Source organism: Salmo salar, chromosome ssa24 (assembly GCF_905237065.1).
Source record: "Salmo salar chromosome ssa24, Ssal_v3.1, whole genome shotgun sequence".
NCBI classification, from domain to species: Eukaryota; Metazoa; Chordata; class Actinopteri; order Salmoniformes; family Salmonidae; genus Salmo; species Salmo salar.
The window spans coordinates 5,226,811-5,248,316 of record NC_059465.1 but is presented as its reverse complement, the minus strand read 5'-3'; the positions used below and the strand labels follow the sequence as shown (position 1 = coordinate 5,248,316).

Sequence of the window (21,506 nt, the reverse complement as noted above, 5' to 3'; positions counted from 1 at the left end):
CTCTTGGCATTCTCTCAACCAGCTTCATGGGGCGGCAGGTAGCCTAGTGGTTAGAGCGTTGGACTAGTAACCGAAAGGTTGCAAGATCGAATCCCCAAGGTGACAAGGTAAAAATGTGTCGTTCTGCCCCTGAACAAGGCAGTTAACCCCCTGTTCTTAGGCCGACATTAAAAATAAGAATTTGTTCTTAACTGACTTGCCTAGTTAAATAAAGGTAAGTAAAAAGAGGAATACTTTTCCAATAGTCTTGAAGGATTTCCCACCTATGCTGAGCCCTTGCTGGCTGCTTTTCCTTCACTCTGCTGTTCAACTTATCCTAAACCATCTCAATTGGGTTGAGGTCGGGTGATTGTTTAGGCCAGGTCATCTGATGCAGCACTCCATCACTCTCCTTCTTGGTCACATAGCCCTTACACAGCCTGGAGGTTGGTTTTGGGTCATTGTCATGTTGTAAAACAAATGATAGTCCCACGAAGCGCAAACCAGATGGGATGGCGTAACACTGCAGAATGCTGTGGTAGCCATGCTGGTTAACTGTGCCTTGAATTCTAAATAAACCACTGACAGTGTCACCAGCAAAGCACCCCCACACCCCCTCCTCCATGCTTCACGGTGGAAACCACACATAGGGAGATCATCCAATTCACCTATTCTGCGTCTCACAAAGACACAACGGTTGGAACCAAAAATCTCAAATTTGGACTCATCAGACCAAAAGGACAGATTTTCCACCAGTCTAATGTCCATTGCTCGTGTTTCTTGGCACAAGCATGTCTCTTCTTCTTATTGGTGTCCTTTAGTAGTGCTTTCTTTGCAGCAATTCTACCATGAAGGCCTGATTCACACAGTCTCCTCTGAACAGTTGATGTTGAGATGTGTCTGTTACTTGAACTCTGTGAAGCATTTATTTGGGCTGCAATCTGAGGCGCAGTTAACTCGAATGAACTTTTGAGCAGCGGTAACTGGGTCTTCCTTTCCTGTGGCGGTCCTCATGAGAGCCAGTTTCATTATAGCACTTGATGGTTTTTGCGAGAGCACTTGAAGAAACTTTCAAAGGTCTTGATATTTTCCAGATTGACTGACTTTCATGACTTAAAGTAATGCTATTGTTTTTCTTTGCTTATTTGAGCTGTTCTTGCCATAATATGGACCTGGTCTTTTACCAAATAGGGCTATCTTCTGTATACCACCTCTACATTGTCACAACACACCTGTTAATTGAAATGCATTCTAGGTGACTATGTCATGAAGCTGGTTGAGAGAATGCCAAGAGTGTGCAAACCTGTCATCAAGCCAAAGGTGGCTACTTTGAAGAAACTCAAAAATAAACTATATTTGGTTACTACTGTACATGTTTCCATATGTGTTATTTCATAGTTTATGTCTTCACTATTATTCAACAATGTAGAAAATAGTAAAAAATAAAGAAAAACCCTTGAATAAGTAGGTGTGTCCAAAACTTTGACTGGTACTTATGTCAGACAACCCTGGAGCAGAGGATCAAAGAACATATTTAACATCACGTTGGGCCTCAACTTCCACTACAACACACATTACTCCCCTTGTGTGTCGCGTCTATGTTCATCCTCACCTATTCCCTTTCTCGCTCATACCATTTCTTGCCACATATTCCACTTTTCTCTTTCCCGCTCGCCCTCCCTCTTGGTCTTTCTACTTGCTTTGTTTCTCTGTCTGGCTGTCAGTGTCAGTCTGTCTGTTGGTTTCACTCATCTACCACTCACCTACTTTTGTTTCCAAGAACCCAATACTTGGCAGGCATAAAAACACATAGGCCTATTGTGAAATTTCAGTATTTCCTCCCTCTATGAACTAACGAAACTAATACCTAAAAGGGAATGAAGAGAACACCTCTCTAAGATTCAACACCTGCTCTAGTCTACACACATACTAGGCCATTAGATTGGAAAATATTATCTAAGGTTCAAATGCTAATAGCACGGTCTGAGCAAGCAAAATCCCTCAAAGGTTGAGTACCCCTAACATTCTAAAGACATCTCTATCAACTTTCCAGCGCTGTGTATGAAAGGGATAATAATGTAATAATAAATGACTAATAAGCATCAGCGGTCTAAATGGGGGCTATAATAATAAAATGCCATTTAGCAGACACTTTTATCCAAAGCCACTTACAGTCATGCGTGGATACATTTTACGTGTGGGTAGTCCCAGGAATCGAACCCACTATCCTGGCATTGCAAGCGCCATGCTATACCAAGTGAGCTACAGATGACCACAAAGCTGGGTGTGAGTAGCGAAGGCCAAGCTTGTATTTCAGACATTGATTTGGAGAGACAGGAAAGTCGATTCCATTCTAGTGACAGGGATTTAAGTTTGGCTGGAGAGAGCAGATGGGATGGAGAGGGGTAAAGTGACTTCATTGATTATCCATGTGTAGTAATCTGTAGCGTGTATGTGTTGATAGATATTGGATTGGGAAGGAGTTGGGCAAAACCATTTATTTGGGATTTGATGGTACTTTAACGTATGCCTTTTAATGAGGCACAATGATGGTACCTCGACATCTGCTGAAGCACGTGTAAAAAAAATAAAAATAAATGTAGGGTGGAAAATTCTTGCTAAACTAGCCCACTGGTAGTGCTTTATTTGACAGCCATGTTTCAGTGATAACATCAGTGTTAGGTGGTAACCATGGTTACTATCTTGGCGGGAGAGAGACCGGGGAGACATGAAGTGAGGGAGGGAAAAGACAGTGAACAAGAAAGAGAGGGTGAAAGAAGATCTAGATAAGAAAATTCTGCCAATAAGACAAGCAAAGAACACATATTAGAAAGCAGGGAATGAGAGGGCAGTGATTGAAAATGAGAGGACAGAGAGACACATTTTTCTCTAATGTGGTGAAAACCGATGGGGAAGACAAGGTCCAGCCACCATTTGATAGATTATATCTTTGATGCACTGAGCTGACCTATCAGTGCTTGACTTTGGCAGGAGCTCATCGGAGTGGAGTGCCGGCACCTAAAATCTTTTGCTCCTGCACCAAATTATAAACCGTACCGGCACCCAAATTGAGTACCGGCACCTATTTCAGACCAAGTCAAGCACTACAATCTATTAAACATCTGATGACACATTCACCAGAGTTCGTTACGTTGGACCTTCAAGCCGTTTCAGTTTTCTGCATGTCATCCTACATGTTTTACTTATTCATAGGTTCCAACAGTTCATATAGGTTGAATTATTGAGGGCACGCATCTGTGAGTATATGTAGCTGGCTGGTTCCAGTTCAACCTCAAGCCCCACTCCCTAGCAAGCTAGCTAACTAACTAAGTTACTAGCTAGCCTTCTCACAAGTTATTTGCTAGCTAACTAGCTTACTATCTAACTAACATTAACTAAGTAGCTTCCTAACTGACTAACAAATATTAGCTAACTAACAAATTAGCTAACTAAATAACAGCTCTGAAAAGGACTATGCTGTCAAAATTACGCTTCCTTCGGAAAGCTGAGGATACAGAATTTCAGTTACTTTAATGTTTCCCATTGAACACCCAATGCCTGGGGGAAAAAACATTTCATAGATTCATTATTTGAGTCATTCTTTGAAAGGGTGAGAACAGAGTGGGTTGGCCATACCAATGGAATGAAACGAGAGGGGAAAATAACTTGAGATAAAGAGGGCAGTGGAGCTTCAAACTCAGCGTCAAACTTGTGAGTGGATGGATAGTCGAGACAAATTTTTTTTCTAACTAACCCATGATAGACCTCAGCCTGTAATGGGAGCAAATGAATCCTAGCGGGCAGAACAAGCAAGGAGGTGGGCAGAGCCAAGCGATCCTATTGGCGCATTCTAGCATATTTTCGTTAGGGAATGCCTACTCTAAAGCGCATATGTGCAATAACTCAATTCGCCCTTGCACTCCTAAACAACGCTATTTTTAAAAACATTGGCAAAGGATAAAGTCAAGAGATCCAAGGTAGAGATAAAATGTTTCATTGATGCGAAAATAAGCAGACAAAATACATCTCGCTCCATCTTCTCCCACTACTGGCCACTGGGCTTCTTCTCATCAACATAATTCGTGGTGAGTGGAAATGCCAACCGGAAAATGTATACATCCGGTGAAACATCTGGCTCATTGTTCGATTTGTGGTCGAGCCGGCCGGAGTCAAAGTCAGCCAATAAGCTTTATTTTGTAGAATGAGTAGCTTTTTCATACTCTTGACAAAATGTCTGTCAATAGCTGGCAATTGTCCGTTGTACATATGCTGTCGTTTTGCCATAGTAATAATGTACAGCTACCCCTTTGGTACAACATTTCTACCCTCAAGTCTAAACATGCATTGCTGTTTCCATATTAACATTGAAATTATTGCTTGAATCAATGGCTAAGAGAAAACAACCATACTGAAAGAAGCCTCAAACTGCAAATCTTAAAAACAGACAATAAACTAAAGAAAAACTGTTCTGATGCCACCTCACATAACAGTCTGAACAAGGTGCATGAAAGGTAGAGCCAAACAACTATACAAATGACATTTAGACACTTTTGGAGGACTACATCTTACGCCAACAGACAAACTTGTCTCGGATACTTTCCTATTTCCAGTCATGCGTTCAATAACATTTTAATACTTTAATAACCTTGCTGTGTAACACGCACTATTGGACACCCCTACCCTTAATCTCCTGATATTAGTGTCAGGCTTGGCCGTCATGGCAACCGATTGAAGTAGGCGTCCGGCGTCATATTAAAGATCTCTTATCACAAGTGAGGCTGTGTCAGTTCGAATTCCGTTCTGCTCGACACCTCGTTCGTGATTATTTACCAATGGGTGTCACCCCACCTCCATTCCAGAGGAGATAAAAACATGGACGTGTCAGGGAAGCCAAAGAGCGTCCTCGAGGAGCAAGGAAAGACACATTCTTACTGTATCTAGGACGTATTTCAGTGTCGTTCGAACAAACTTGCAGTTTTCTACATTTCCGGTTCTGTGGTGGAATTTGGGTTGATTTGATTGAACTCAGCCTGTATTTTTTATGTATTCTGTGACTTGAGGACGTTCCCAGCTGGGAAACTTCTATCTCCCTCTTGAGATCTCAAAATAACAAAAGCAACAGTATAAATGCCACAATTGAGTAACTTCTTACGAACTGATTCTCTCTTTAGCTGTTTGACCACAATCAGCAAAGCAGTAACTCATTCACTTTAGTTTCATTGTAATGCTATACAATCCTTGTAGTTCCACACATATGCTGGAAGATTGGCATGCCAATTTACCAGGTCAAACAAAATACAAATGACCATGGACCATGGCACTCTTCCATGAAACTGACCACACAATTTATGCATGCTAAGTAGAGGATATAACAACCTATAAGCTAGGATTCCAAAATGTGTACTTTACTTATATAAAGACTTGCAAAAGTCCTTTTAAACTTGACCAAGTAGGTGATAATCATATGACCAAAAAACAGGAGGACCGAAAGTCCAATAAGCTATCCTCTGCTGATAAATAAAAGCTAAAATTCCTTCAATGGCTTACAGACTAACACAAACCCATTGATAAACAACCTTTTTTTTTTTACAGTGAAAGAAATAGTGATGGATGGACTGAATAAGTAAGCATTTCACCGGTCGGTCTACAGCACACCTGTTGTTTACGAAGCATGTGACGAATAAAAATGGATGATTCATTTTTTGTTGAATAGTTTATGGTGAGCTAAATGCTCACTTTTAAAAGAAAATGAAGGGGGACTGAAGTGGTACCCCACTCAGACCAACACCTCTCTAGCCACTTCAAACCAGAACACTGATTTACATTCAGTGACAGAAAATAAACTAGTCATCCAACATCATTATCATAAGATAGGACAAGGGGAGGCTGCAAAATTAAATCATTGAAATGTAAGTGGCAAGGAACAGTTAGTGAGTGGAATAATTGCATATTAAAGGAGACGGAGTAGTTATCTGAAGCCACAGTGTTATCAGATATTTACATTAAATTACTGGCAAAGCAGAAGAAGCTGTTATCCCCATCGGACACACACGATAGTCAATTTACACAAAACAATGATTTTTGTATCTCCATTTATTTATGGATTGCACTGACTAAGTCGCTGTGGATAAAAGCATCTGCTAAATAAGGGCTTCCCAAACTTAGCCATTGTAGTAGTTGGAATTCGGTTCAATCGCAGTGGATCGAATCATGTGAATCAAAATAATCATTTGTGAATCGGGAACAGGCGTCTAATTTTAGGAAAAAATACTTTGTTTTTGGATTATGTGGATGCAAAACTTGTTTTGTAGATACTTCAAGTTGGGCATTCAATTTATGAGCTATTGCAACTCAATAGATACTAGTCAACCTGCAAAGTAAACACGACTAAGGTAAGAAAAATATGACTAAACTACGAAAGAAGAAAATTTGTGCGCGTTCTTCAGCTGTCTAAAAATATTTGTTTGGTAGTTGGAGATGTCGTTAAATGTATAATTCAAGCTGAATAGGAGCTGAAGCATTATTAAGAATAGGTCTGATTACTTTAGTAGAATGATATATATTTCAGCTAGGTCATCAATTGTAAAAAAGCAGAATATGCCTCTGCAGAATGAAAAACTGTGGTCCCTGTAACTCATTTCAAGACCATTATACCAAAAGTCTAACATCTTTTGGTATGGCTGATAGGTGTATTTGCTCGCTCGCCACCAAAAAATGGAAATCCATTCAACAGTAAATCAACTGTGTATGGCCTAGTACTCTGTCACCGTACGATTTGATTGAGGTGACGTCTACAAAATTCATCAGACTCTAGCATTTCAGCTGTGACTGTGTGAAATAAGGGTTAGGTGGTAGTTTGGAGATGCAACACAGCCAGCAAAGGCTGTCATATCCAATTGCTGATGCAAAGCAACGGAGGGGGTGTACAAAAGAACTCCCATTTGCCTACAGTACGATTGTCACATCAAAACAAAAGAAAACTCAACCCCCAGAATCTGGATAAGGAATTTACCGGCATACAACACAAGACTTACAAAGGAGTTAATTCTGAATCCTTTGAAAATCCTTCCAAAAAAGTTCAATAATATGCTTTACCTCCCACTCGGCTCTCTGCCACGGTATAATCATTTCAGTGCTTGTAATTCAGCGCTCATTCTGTCTGGCTCACATAAAAGAGAAGAAAATAGAATATCAAATGAATTATTTATCGACCATCAGTTGTAAACAAATATTTGTGGTCTTAGTAAGTCCTGAGACTTATACACAAAGCTCCTGCTCCAGCTGTTAGGTTTGACATTATGGTTGTATCCTATGACACCACCCATGATCAGTACCTTAGCACACTTATTTTGTCGACATTTTGAGTCAAGTTGATCAACGTCTCGACAAAGCAGTAACCGATTTTGCTTTCAGGATGAGGACAGTCCTGAACTGACCCTGGCAATGTTTACACTCTGTGTGGCGTCAGACAGAGGTGTGAGTGACCCTTTAAGATTAGAGCCAGGGAGATGTTTTTTTGATCCGGCCCAGACTGCCCTACTTACATCCTATCGACCAGCTGTACTCCAATGGTCATCCTTTCTCTCTCACACGCACACACACACACTAGCATTTCATATTTTAAATGGTATTTTACTAAATGTTCCATCCCAAGAAAAAAATCACTCTTCTCCCAGAAGTGTTATTCTATAGCATATGTCACCATTTGATTAGAGCTTTGATCGGCATGACATTCAAGCCTGATGCTACCTGATCCTGATGAGCCATACATTAAAGACATTTTATGAGCCCAAGCCCAAAAAAGCCCAAATGATTGTGCTGGTATCCAATACATAGCCTATAATATACAGTGCATTCAGAAAGTATTCAGGCTCCTTCCCTTTTTCCACATTGTGTTACGTTACATACTTATTAAATGAATTATGATGAATTAAATCAATGTTTTCCTCATCAATCTACACACAATACTCCAAAATGACAAAAAAAAGTTGCAAATGTATTAAAAATAAAAACGAATTCAGACCCTTTGCTATGAGACTCAAAATTGAGCTCAGGAGAATCCTGTCCTGTTTCCATTGACCATCCTTTGAGATGTTTCTACAACTTGATTGGAGTCCACATGTGGTAAATTCAAATTGGTTGGACATGATTTGGAAAGGCACACGTCTATATAAAATGTCCCACAGCTGACAGTGCATGTCAGAGCAAAACCCAAGCCATGAGGTCGAAGGAATTGTCCGTAGAGCTCAGAGACAGGATTGTGTCGAGGCGCAGATCTTGGGAAGGGTACCAAAACATTTCTGCAGCATTGAAGGGATAAGCGCCTTGGTCTGGGAGGTGACCAAGAACCCGATGGTCACTCTGACATAGCTCTAGAGTTCCTCTGTAGAGATGGGAGAACCTTCCAGAAGGACAACCATCTCTGCAGGACTCCACCAATCAGGCCTTTATGGTAGTAGTCAGTAAAAGACACATCAGTAAAGGACACACAAATTTATCAGAAATACAGCGTAGACATTGTTAATGTTGTAAATGACTATTGTAGCTGGAAATAGAAGATTCTTTTATGGAACATCTACAGAGGCCCATTATCAGCAACCATCCCTCCTGTGTTCCAATGGCATGTTGTGTTAGGTAATCCAAGTTTATCATTTTAAAAGGCTAATTGATCATTAGAAAACCCTTTTGCAATTATGTTAGCACAGCTGAAAACTGTTGTTCTGCTTAAAGAAGCAATAAAACTGTCCTTCTTTAGACAAGTTGAGTATCTGGAGAATCAGCATTTGTGGGTTTGATTACAGGCTCAAAATGACCAGAAACAAATAACTTTCTTCTGAAACTCGTCAGTGTATTCTTGTTCTGAGAAACGAAGGCTATTCCATGCAAGACATTGCCAAGAAAATGAAGATCTCGTACAACGCTGTGTACTAATCCCTTCACAGAACAGCGCAAACTGGCCCTAACCAGAATAGAAAGAGTGGGAGGCCCAGGTGCACAACTGAGCAAGAGGACTATATACAGGATATACAGACGCTCTATTGAGTTTATTATGCCTGTCCTTGGAATTTTCTAAATGGATTAACTATTCTACATTGAACACTTCATGTGGATGAGTTATGGCCAGGACATCTGAATGGTGAGTAGGCCAAGGCTTAATAATTCTGATGAAAATACGCTTGGTCTTCATCAAACTAACGTTTTTGCATAGTTTCAGTGTGGAACCTGTCTTTGTTTAGGAGGGTAATAGCCTAGGCTAACAAATTCTAAATGCCACTAGCAGTTTGCAAAGTAGGGTCGTCACTAACGTTAGTTACCACAGCCACAAATTCATAAACCCTGCCTGTTTCTACAATTTTTCTTCTTAAAATCGGATTTTAAACTTACCCACATTGCTAACCTTTTTTTTTTTAATTAAATTTATTTTGGGTAACAGATATATACAACAAAATGCACAATGTGGACCCAGAGGATATCACTTGAAAGTATTCATTAAAACGCTTATTTCCAAAGTGGTCCTCGATGGTAAAAATAACTAACACATAATGATTAAAAGACAAGACAAAATTACAAAACCATAAAAACATTCATTTATATTGACATCCTAAAAAGTGGCACTATTCACTGCACTTCTCCCTAACCTTTAAAATATCAATTTCACATTAAAACAATCTAATCGCACATCATACTGATCCTTCAAATAATACACCTGACCAGCAGTAGGGGTCACAAGGGGCAGTGGAGTGGTTTCCCTTACTTAGACAACCTTGTCCAAATGAAAAGCTTTGCCTGCTTGTTAAACCTATTTTTACTTTTTATTTGCTTGATCTCCAAGGGAAGGCTATTCCATAGACAAATGCCTGTATGGAGAAATGTGCTCCTCGCAGTACTGTTTACTCTTATGCCTCACCCTAAACTTAAATTAATACAAAAAAAGCACATTTTTACTTTCATACATTTTTACAATACAGCCAAGTGGCTGTGGTAATTATTGACAACCGCAAAGTAGCCTAAGCAAAAATTGCACAATTATTCCAAAACGGCAACTCATTGTCAGAACACATATTTTACTACTTCAGTTAACCAGTCCATTTTGAATTTGAGATAAAACTCAATTTGGTAAGGAATGTAGCTTGTGTATCCCATCAGTTAGAGACGTTTTTATAAGCATTTATTTCTGTAGGTGCACACAGCACGCGTGTGTAGAGGGAGCTGTCAGAACGCAATTGAGTGAGTGAGTGAGTGAGACATTAAGGGAGCAGAACTGTGTGATGCTTGGCTTGGTTTCTTTTTTGTTGTGTCCCGCAATTGCACATGTACAAATGGAACACTAGTGTGAAAGCACAGTAACGGCTTCAAGACAAAATTTCGACCAAATAGTTGTACAATATTTGAACAGATGTGATCTCCGGTTAAAGATCTATTTTTGATGTCCGTTCGAGCAGTTCTCGATTACTCACACCCAATATCCCTAAGAGAAAGACTGCAAGAGAGTGCTCACGTGCGCACTGATTTAAAGCAGCTATATTCAAGTCTTAGGCTGTTTTTAAACTCTGCGCTGCAATAAAAAAAAAAAACATCTTTACAATAACTGTTTTTGTCAAAAGTAAAAAAGTTACCATGAGATGTGCTCCATACTGAGATGTGCTGTCTGTGATTGATCATGCAGATAGCAGTGAAAGGGCCTTAGAGAAGCCAGATTTAGACAAAGCATATAAATGAACAGTTAGCATCATGCTGTTGATAAAAATAATTTACTATAATTTACCAGTTTCTTGCAGTTATTTTGTCTCTGCGTGCAGTTTGAGGTTGCTAACTAGTAGATACCATAGCATACTAGTAGATACCATAGACTTCCAGGTATTGCACTAACACTAGTTAGCATTGGCTAGTGAAACTACTTCTAACTTTCTTCATGCTGGATGCAGAGACAAAAATTGTATCTATGACTCCGTGGAAAAAGATGAAGGCTTCATTGCAAAAATCCTAGGATATCACTCTAAACGACTAAAACCAGATATAAAGTATGTAGAAAAGATAATGGAGCTACAGTTGAAGTGGGAAGTTTACATACACCTTAGCCAAATACATTTAAACTCAATTTTCACAATTCCTGACATTTAATCCAAGTAAAAACTCCCTGTCTTAGGTCAGTTAGGATCACCACTTTATTTTAAGAATGTGAAATGTCAGAATAATAGTAGAGAGAATGATTTTCTTCATCTTTGATTTTCATCACATTCCCAGTGGGTTAGACGTTTACATACACTCAATTAGTATTTTGTAGCATTGTCTTTAAATTGTTTAACTTGGGTCAAACGTTTCAGGTAGCCTTCCACAAGCTTCCCACAATAAGTTGGGTGAATTTTGGCCCATTCCTCCTGACAGAGCTGGTGTAACTGAGTCAGGTTTGTAGGCCTCCTGGCTCACACACGCTTTCAGTTCTGCCCACAAATGTTTTATAGGATTGAAGTCAGGGCTTTGTGATGGCCACTCCAATACCTTGACTTTGTTGTCCTTAAGCCATTTTGCCACAACTTTGGAAGTATGCTTGGGGTATTGTCCATTTGGAAGACCCATTTGTGATCAAGCTTTAACTTCCTGACTGATGTCTTGAGATGTTGCTTCAATATATCCACATAATTTTCCTACCTCATGATGCCATCTATTTTGTGAAGTGCACCAGTCCCTCCTCCAGTCCCTCCTGCAGCAAAGCACCCCCACAACATGATGCTGCCACCCCCGTGCTTCACGGTTGGGATGGTGTTCTACGGGCTTGCAAGCCTCCCCCTTTTTTCCTCCAAACATAACAATGGTCATTATGGCCAAACAGTTCTATTTTTGTTATATCAGACCAGAGGACATTTCTCCAAAAAGTACGATCTTTGTCCCCATGTGCAGTTGCAAACCGTAGTCTGGCTTTTATATGGCGGTTTTGGAGCAGTGGCTTCTTCCTTGCTGAGCGGCCTTTCAGGATATGTCGATATAGGACTCGTTTTACTGTGGATATAGATACTTTTGTACCCGTTTCCTCCAGCATCTTCACAAGGTCCTTTGCTGTTGTTCTGGGATTGATTTGCACTTTTCGCACCAAAGTACATTTATCTCTAGGAGACAGAACGCGTCTCCTTCCTGAGCAGTATGACGGCTGCGTGGTCCCATGGTGTTTATACTTGCATACTATTGTTTGTACAGATGAACGTGCTACCTTCAGGCATTTGGAAATTGCTCCCAAGCATGAACCAGACTTGTGGAGGTCTACAATATCTTTTTCTGAGGTCTTGGCTGATTTCTTTTGATTTTCCCACAATGTCAAGCAAAGAGGCACTGAGTTTGAAGGTAGGCCTTGAAATACATCCACAGGTACACCTCCAATTGACTCAAATGATGTCAATTAGCCTATCAGAAGCTTCTAAAGCCATGACATAATTTTCTGGAATTTTCCAAGCTGTTTAGGCACAGTCAACTTAGTGTATGTAAACTTCTGACCCACTGGAATTGTGATACAGTGAATTATAAGTGAAATAATCTGTCTGTAAACAATTGTTGGAAAAATTACTTGTGTCATGCACAAAGTAGATGTCCTAACTGACTTGCCAAAACTATAGTTTGTTAACAAGAAATGTGTGGAGTGGTTGAAAAACGAGTTTTAATGACTCCAACCTAAGTGTATGTAAACTTCCGACTTCAACTGTATATATTTTAATAAGATCATCTTTGAAAACGAACAAATCACCAAAATAAAGAAACTAGACAGTCAGGGAAAATCAAAAATACCTAAATTGTCATACCATTGATTTTGTAGGTGAGAGACCGGTCATTGGCTACGCCCACATCCCCAGTCCACCTGGTCATGCTGCTGATCCAGTTTCTGCTTTTCTGCCTGCAGCTATGGAACCCTGACCTGTTCACTGGACGTGCTACCTTGACCAGAACCTGGTGTTTCGACCCTCTCTCTTTTGCTCTATTAATCTCTCCGGCTACCGCACCGCCTGTCTATACCTCAATGCATGGCTATGAAAAGCATACTGACATTTACTCCTGATGTGCTGACCTGTTACAACCTCTATAACCACAGTGATTATTATTCAACCATGCTGGTCAACTATGAACGATCTTGTATTAATGGGCATGCACTCCTATAATCTCCAACCGGCACAGCCAGAAAAGGACTGGCCACCGCTCTGAGCCTGGTTACTCTAGGTTGCTTCGTAGGTTCCTGACTTTCTAGGGATTTTTTTCTAGCCACTGTTCTTCAACATCTGCATTGCTTGCTCTTCAGGTTTTTAGGCTGGGTATCTATATAAGCACTTTGTGACAACTGCTGATGTAAAAAGGGCTTAATCAAATATACTGCTCAAAAAAATAAAGGGAACACTTAAACAACACAATGTAACTCCAAGTCAATCACACTTCTGTGAAATCAAACTGTCCACTTAGGAAGCAACACTGATTGACAATAAACTTCACATGCTGTTGTGCAAATGGAATAGACAACAGGTGGAAATTATTGGCAATTAGCAAGACACCCCCAATAAAGGAGTGGTTCTGCAGGTGGTGACCACAGACCACTTCTCAGTTCCTATGCCTCCTGGCTGATGTTTTGGTCACTTTTGAATGCTGGCGGTGCTTTCACTCTAGTGGTAGCATGAGACGGAGTCTACAACCCACACAAGTGGCTCAGGTAGTGCAGCTCATCCAGGATGGCACATCAATGCGAGCTGTGGCAAGAAGGTTTGCTGTGTCTGTCAGCGTAGTGTCCAGAGCATGGAGGCGCTACCAGGAGACAGGCCAGTACATCAGGAGACGTGGAGGAGGCTGTAGGAGGGCAACAACCCAGCAGCAGGACCGCTACCTCCGCCTTTGTGCAAGGAGGAGCAGGAGGAGCACTGCCAGAGCCCTGCAAAATGACCTCCAGCAGGCCACAAATGTGCATGTGTCTGCTCAAACGGTCAGAAACAGACTCCATGAGGGTGGTATGAGGGCCCGACGTCCACAGGTGGGGGTTGTGCTTACAGCCCAACACCGTGCAGGACGTTTGGCATTTGCCAGACAACACCAAGATCGGCAAATTCGCCACTGGCGCCCTGTGCTCTTCACAGATGAAAGCAGGTTCACACTGAGCACATGTGACATACGTGACAGAGTCTGGAGACGCCGTGGAGAACGTTCTGCTGCCTGCAACATCCTCCAGCATGACCGGTTTGGTGGTGGGTCAGTCATGGTGTGGGGTGGCATTTCTTTGGGGGGCCGCACAGCCCTCCATGTGCTCGCCAGAGGTAGCCTGACTGCCATTAGGTACCGAGATGAGATCCTCAGACCCCTTGTGAGACCATATGCTGGTGCGGTTGGCCCTGGGTTCCTCCTAATGCAAGACAATGCTAGACCTCATGTGGCTGGAGTGTGTCAGAAGTTCCTTCCAGAGGAAGGCATTGATGCTATGGACTGGCCCGCCCATTCCCCAGACCTGAATCCAATTGAGCACATCTGGGACATCATGTCTCGCTCTATCCACCAACGCCACGTTGCACCACAGACTGTCCAGGAGTTGGCGGATGCTTTAGTCCAGGTCTGGGAGGAGATCCCTCAGGCAACCATCCGCCACCTCATCAGGAGCATGCCCAGGCATTGTAGGGAGGTCATACAGGCATGTGGAGGCCGCACACACTACTGAGCCTCATTTTGACTTGTTTTAAGGACATTACATCAAAGTTGGATCAGCCTGTAGTGTGGTTTTCCACTTTAATTTTGAGTGTGACTCCAAATCCAGACCTCCATGGGTTGATAAATTGGATTTCCATTGATTATTTTTGTGTGATTTTGTTGTCAGCACATTCAACTATGTAAAGAAAAAAGTATTTAATAAGATTATTTCATTCATTCAGATCTAGGATGTGTTATCTTAGTGTTCCCTTTATTTTTTTGAGCAGTGTACATTTGAATGATTGAGGCAATTTTACTATTACTATGAGATAAACCGTGTGTGTTAACTTGGCTGTGAGCAATCAGCTGTTTTCCCTTGGTGGCAGGAGCAGCAGTAGAATTCAGCTGTTCACCCTCCAGCCAACTGTACCAGACCTTCTTAACAACACCCTCACCATCACCATGCCAGACCACCCTAGGGGCAGAGTGTGTGTGCGTCCATGGATCTTTTTGGATCAAAATTAGGCTTAGGTGGTGGGCAGGGAGTGGCGTGGCCATGGCCAACGGTGCCATGCCCACTGTTGGACGAAGTAACAGAATGTAGCTCCTTTACAACCAATTTCCTGCCATTCTACAAATGTTTTCCATATCTTATGCAATTGTGTATGTTAATAGGCCTATGTTGTGTAAATTTCCCCAGCGTGGCTACAAATGACAATGTATCCTCAGTCAACTCACCTGGTTAAATAAAATAAAATAAAAAAATCTGCGTGACTCAAACATTATAACAAAATCAATGCCATGAAATCAATACTCCTGAACGCATCATTTTTGGAGTTTTAGATTCATTTACTGTCTAGCTTTTATTTTGGTGATTGATAGTGAAAAATATATACTGTAGGTCCTTTATCTTTTCTACCTTACTTTATGTCTGGTTTTAGTTGTATTTACATTCCAAAAAATATATTTTTAAATATAATAACACGAATACGTACAAATACAGTGCATTCGGAACGTATCTATTCAGATCCCTTCACTTTTTGTTATGTTACAGACTTATTCTAAAATGGATTAAATAATTTCCCCCCTCATCCATCCACACACAATACCCCATAACAAAGAAAAATATTTTTGTACATTTTTGTACATTTATGAATAAAAATAAACTGATATAACACATTTACATAAATATTCAGACCCTTTACTCAGTACTTTGTTGAAGCACGTTTGGCAGCGATTACAGCCTTGAGTCTTCTTGGGTATGACGCTACAAACTTAGCACCCCTGTATTTGGAGAGTTTCACAGTATGAGGTCCTGAGCACTTCGGAGCAGGATTTCATCAAGGATCTCAGCGTACTTTGCGCCGTTCATCTTTCCCTCGATCCTGACTAGCCTCCTAGTCCCTGCCGCTGAAAAACACCCCCACAGCATGATGCTGCCACTACCATATGCTTCACCGTAGGTACGGTGCCAGGTTTCCAAGAGGGCTGTCATGTGCCTTATACTGTAGAGTGGCTTCCGTAAAGGCCACTCTATCATAAAGGTCTGATTGGTGGAATGCTGCAGAGATGGTCTTCTGGAAGGTACTCCCATCTCCACAGAGGAACTCTGGAGCTCTGTCAGTTACCATCGGTTTCTTGGTCACCTCCCTGACGAAGGCCCATCTATTCCCCCATTGCTCAGTTTGGAAAGCCGGTCAGCTCTAGGAAGAATCTTGGTGGTTCCAAACTTCTTCCATTTAAGAATGATAAAGGCCACTGTGTTCTTGGGGAGATTCAAAGCTGCAGACATTTTTTGGTACCCTTCCCCAGATCTGTGCCTTGACACAAACCTGTCTCGGAGCTCTAATTCCTTCTACCTCTTGGCTTGGTTTTTGCTCTGACATGCACTGTCAACTGTGGGACCTTATATAGACAGGTGTGCCCCTTTCCAAATCATGTCCAATCAATTGAATTTACCACAGGTGGACACCAATGAAGTTGTAGCCAAATCAAGGATTATCAATGGAAACAGGATGTACCTGAGCTCAATTGCGTCTCATAGCAAAGGGTCTGAATACTTACGTAAGGTATTTCTGGTTTTCATTTTTAATACATTAGCAAAAATGTCTTTGTCATTATGTGTAGATTGATGATGATTTATTTATTTAATCCTTTTAGAATAAGGCTGTAACGTAACAAAATGTGGAAAAAGTCAAGGGGTATGAATAATTTCCAAATGCACTGTATGTGTGCGCATATGTGGATGTCAACATACCACCCTGCATCCCACTGCTGGCTTGCTTCTGAAGATAAGCAGGGTTGGTCCTGGTCAGTCCCTGGATGGGAGACCAGATGCTGCTGGAAGTGGTGTTGGAGGGCCAATAGGAGGCACTCTTTCCTCTGGTCTAAAAAATATCCCAATGCCTTAGGGCAGTGATTGGGGACACTGCCCTGTGTAGGGTGCCGTCTTTCAGATGGGACGTTAAACGGGTGTCCTGACTCTCTGAGGTCATTAAAGATCCCATTGCACTTATCATAAGAGTAGGGGTGTTAACCCCAGTGTCCTGGCTAAATTCCCAATCTGGTCCTCATATCATCACAGCCACCTAATCATCCCCAGCTTACAATTGGCTCATTCATCCCCCTCCTCTCCCCTGAAACTATTCCCCAGGTCGTTGCTGTAAATGGTAATGTGTTCCCAGTCAACTTAACTGGTAAAATAACGGTAAAATAAATAAATAAATAAACATGGAGAGAAGTGACATCCCCGGGGACCATGGGACATACAGTATCAGTCAAAAGTTTGGACAAACCTACTCATTCAAGGGTTTTCCTTAATTTTCTACATTGTTGAATAATATTGAAGACATCAAAACTATGGAATCATGTAACGGAAAAGTATTAAACATATCAAAATATTTTAGATTCTTCAAAGTAGCCACCCATTGCCTTGACAGCTTTGCACACTCTTGGCATTCTCTCAACTAGTTTCATGAGGAATGCTTTTCCAACAGTCTTGAAGGAGTTCCCACATATGCTGAGCACTTGTTGGCTGCTTTTCCTTCACTCTGTGGTCCAAATCATCCCACACCATCTATATTGGTGAATGCGGAGGCCATGTCATCTGACGCAGCACTCCATCACTCTCCTTCTTGGTCACATAGCCCTTACACAGCAAGGAGGTGTGTTTGGAGTCATTGTTATGTTGAAAACAAATGATAGTCCCACTAAGCCCAAACCAGATGGGATGAAGTATCGCTGCAGAATGCTGTGGTAGCCATGATGGTTAATTGTGCCTTGAATTCTAAATAAATAACTGACAGTGTCACCAGCAAAGCACCCCCACACATCCTCCATGCTTCACGGTGGAAACCACACATGCAGAGATCATCTGTTCAACTATTCTGCGTCTCACAAAGACACGGTGGTTGGAACCAAAAATCTCCAATTTGGACTCATCAGACCAAAAAGACAGATTTCCTTTCTGTCTAACGTCCATTTCTCGTGTTTCTTGGCCCAAGCAAGTCTCTTCTTCTTATTGGTGTGCTTTCTTTGCAGCAAATTGACCATGAAGGCCTGATTCACGCAGTCTCCTCTGAACAGTTGATGTTGAGATGTGTCTGTTTATTTGGGATGCAATTTCTGAGGCTGGTAACTGGAATGAACTGATCCTCTCAGCAGCAGAGGTAACTCTGGGTCTTCCATTCCTGTGGCGGTCCTTATGAGAGCCAGTTTAATCATAGCGATTGATGGTTTTTGCAAGAGCACTTGAATAACTTTCAAAGTTCTAGACATTTTCCGGATTGACTGACCTTCATGTCTTAAAGTAATGACGGACTGTTGTTTCTCTTTGTTTATTTTAGCTGTTCTTGCCACAATATGGACTTGGTCTTTTACCAAATCTTCTGTACCCTGTCCTTGTCACAACACAACTGATTGGCTCAAATGCATAAAGGAAATCAATTCCACAAATTAACTTTTAAGAATGCACATCTGTTAATTGAAATACATTCCAGGTGACTACATCATGGTTGAGAGAATGCCAAGAGTGTGCAAAGCTGTCATCAAGGCAAGGAGTGAATATTTGAAGAATCTAAAATGTAAAATATATTTTGATTTGTCACTATTATTCTACAATGTATAAAATAGCAAAAATAAAATAAAAACCTTGAATGAGTATGTGTTCTAAAATGTTTGACCGGTATTTTTTTTAAAACACTGGTTGGACATAGCCGGCCCAAAAAACACTTTAGCTGCCCACCCAAGACATTTCTATGCAGAAAAATGCTGCTGTGTGTGCCTACCTGTGTTTTTTTGTCAGCCAATGGGAGTCAGGGTATGGATATAAAGAGAACTGAAACGCTCCAACTTATTTGCTAGGTGTGTCCTCACCTGTTGTCTGACGGTAAGAGGGAGAGCAGAGCCAGAGACGACAGTTTCCTCCTCTCCGGCTGTGTGATGTTGTCCATGCGGTCTACCCACATCTCTATCACACCACCTAACAACTGGCCAATCTGACACAGGAGAGAGAGAGAAAGTGAGAAAGAAAGGGAGAGAGAGAGCAAGAACACAAGGTTCAAGCATATCAGTCATCTGAAGTGGCCTCTGTCTTCCAAAGTCACAGAAAAGAAGTGGACAGGTGAAAGCATAATAGCTGTTAGACTTCATCCACATTGCTCTCACCTATTTTGTCACATCAGTACTGATGGAAGAGTGGAGCTTGTGAGATACACCCTACTGTATACAGTGCATGAGGAAAGTATTCCGACCCCTTGAGTTTTTCCACATATTGTAAATTTCCAACCTTATTCTAAAATTTATTAAATAAAAAAATGTCCTCAATCTACACACATTACCCCATAATGACAAAGCGAAACAGATTTTTAGAAATGTTTTCAAATATAAAAATAGATACACAAAAAATACCTTAATTACATTAGCATTCAGAACCTTTGCTATGAGACTCGAAATTGAGCCCCGGTGAATCATATTTCCATTAATCATCCTTGAGATGTTACTACAACTTGACTGGAGTCCACCTGTGGTAAATTCAATTGATTGGACATGATTAGGAAAGACACACACCTGTCTATATTAAGTCCCCACAGTTGACTGTGCATGTCAGAACAAAAACCAAGTATTGAGGTTTAAAGGAATTGTCCGTGAGCTATGGGACAAGTTTGTGTCGAGGCACGGAAGGCACAAAAAAAGTATGCAATTTTGAAGGTCCCCAAAAACACAATGGCCTCCATCATTCTTCAATGGGAGAAGTTTGGAACCGCCAAGACTCTTCCTAGAGCTGGCCGGCTAGCCAAACTAAGCAATGGGGGGAGAAGGGCCTTGGTCGGGGAGGTGACCAAGAAACCGATGGTCACTCTGACAGAGCTTCAGAGTTCCTCTGTGGAGATGGGAGAACCATCCAGAAGGACAACCATCTGTGCAGCACTCCACCAATTAGGCATTTATGGTAGAGTGGAAGGGGCAGACGGAGTGGTCTTCTAGTCAGGCTCCATAGACGGGCACATCGCGCACCGCTCCTGAGCATACTCCTCGCCAATGTCCAGTCTCTTGACAACAAGGTAGACGAAATCCGAGCAAGAGTTGTCTTCCAGAAAGACATCAGAGACTGTAACGTTCTTTGTTTCACGGAAACATGGCTCACTCGAGACACGCTATCTGAGTCGGTACAGCCACCTGGTTTCTTCACGCATCGCGCCGACAGAAACAAGCATCTCTCTGGTAAGAAGAAGGGCGGGGGTGTATGCCTTATGATTAATGAGACGTGGTGTGATGATAACAACATACAGGAACTCAAGTCCTTTTGTTCACCTGACTTAGAATTCCCGACCGCATTATCTACCAAGAGAAATCTCTTCGATCATAATCACAGTCGTGCATATTCCCACCCAAGCAGACACATCGACGGCCCTGAAAGAACTTCATTCGACTCTATGTAAACTGGAAACCACATATCCTGAGGCTGCATTTATTGTAGCTGGGGATTTTAACAAGGCTAATCTGAAAACAAGGCTCCCCAAATTCTATCAGCATATCGATTGTGCCACCAGGGCTGGCAAAACCCTAGATCACTGTTATTCTAACTTCCGCGACGCATGTAAGGCCCTCCCCCGCCCTCCCTTCGGAAAAGCTGACCACGACTCCATTTTGTTGCTTCCAGCCTATAGACAAACTAAACCAGGAAGCACCCGTGCTCAGGTCTGTTCAACTCTGGTCCGACCAATCGGATACCATGCTTCAAGATTGCTTCGATCCCGTGGACTGGGATATGTTCCGCATAACGTTGAACAACATTGACGAATACGCTGATTTGGTGAGCGAGTTTATTAGCAAGTGCATTGGTGATGTTGTACCCACAGCGTCTATTAAAACATTCCCCAACCGGTAGCAGTGGATTGATGGCAGCATTCGCACAAAACTGAAAGCGCGAACCACTGCTTTTAATCAGGGCAAGGTGACCGGAAACATGACCGAATACAAACAGTGTAGCTATTCCCTCCGCAAGGCAATCAAACAAGCTAAGCGTCAGTATAAGGACAAAGTGGAGTCGCAATTCAACGGCTCAGACACGAGAGGTATGTGGCAGGGTCTACAGTCAATCACGGACTATAAAAGAAAAACCAGCCCCGTCGCGGACCACGATGCCTTGCTCCCAAGACAGACTAAACAACTTTTTTGCTCGCTTTGAGGACAATACAGTGCCATCGACACGGCCCGCTACCAAAACCTGCGGGCTCTCCTTCACCGTAGCCAACATGAGTAAAACATTTAAATGTGTTAACCCTCGCAAGGCTGCAGGCCCAGACAGCATCCCCGGCCGCTTCCTCAGAGCATGCGCAGACCAGCTGGCTGGTGTGTTTACAGACATATTCAATCAATCCTTATCC

At 41.8% G+C, this 21,506-nt stretch overlaps 1 protein-coding gene across 1 annotated transcript in view; it reads right to left on the bottom strand.

Annotated features, from left to right (window-relative positions):
* The window catches only part of ipo11 (importin 11), a 252,986-nt gene that overhangs the window by 51,329 nt on the left and 180,151 nt on the right, over positions 1-21,506 (bottom strand). The window contains exon 26 of the mRNA XM_014171158.2: positions 18,994-19,115. Coding sequence (XP_014026633.1) covers positions 18,994-19,115 — 122 coding nt within the window. The remainder of the gene's footprint in view (positions 1-18,993; positions 19,116-21,506) is intronic.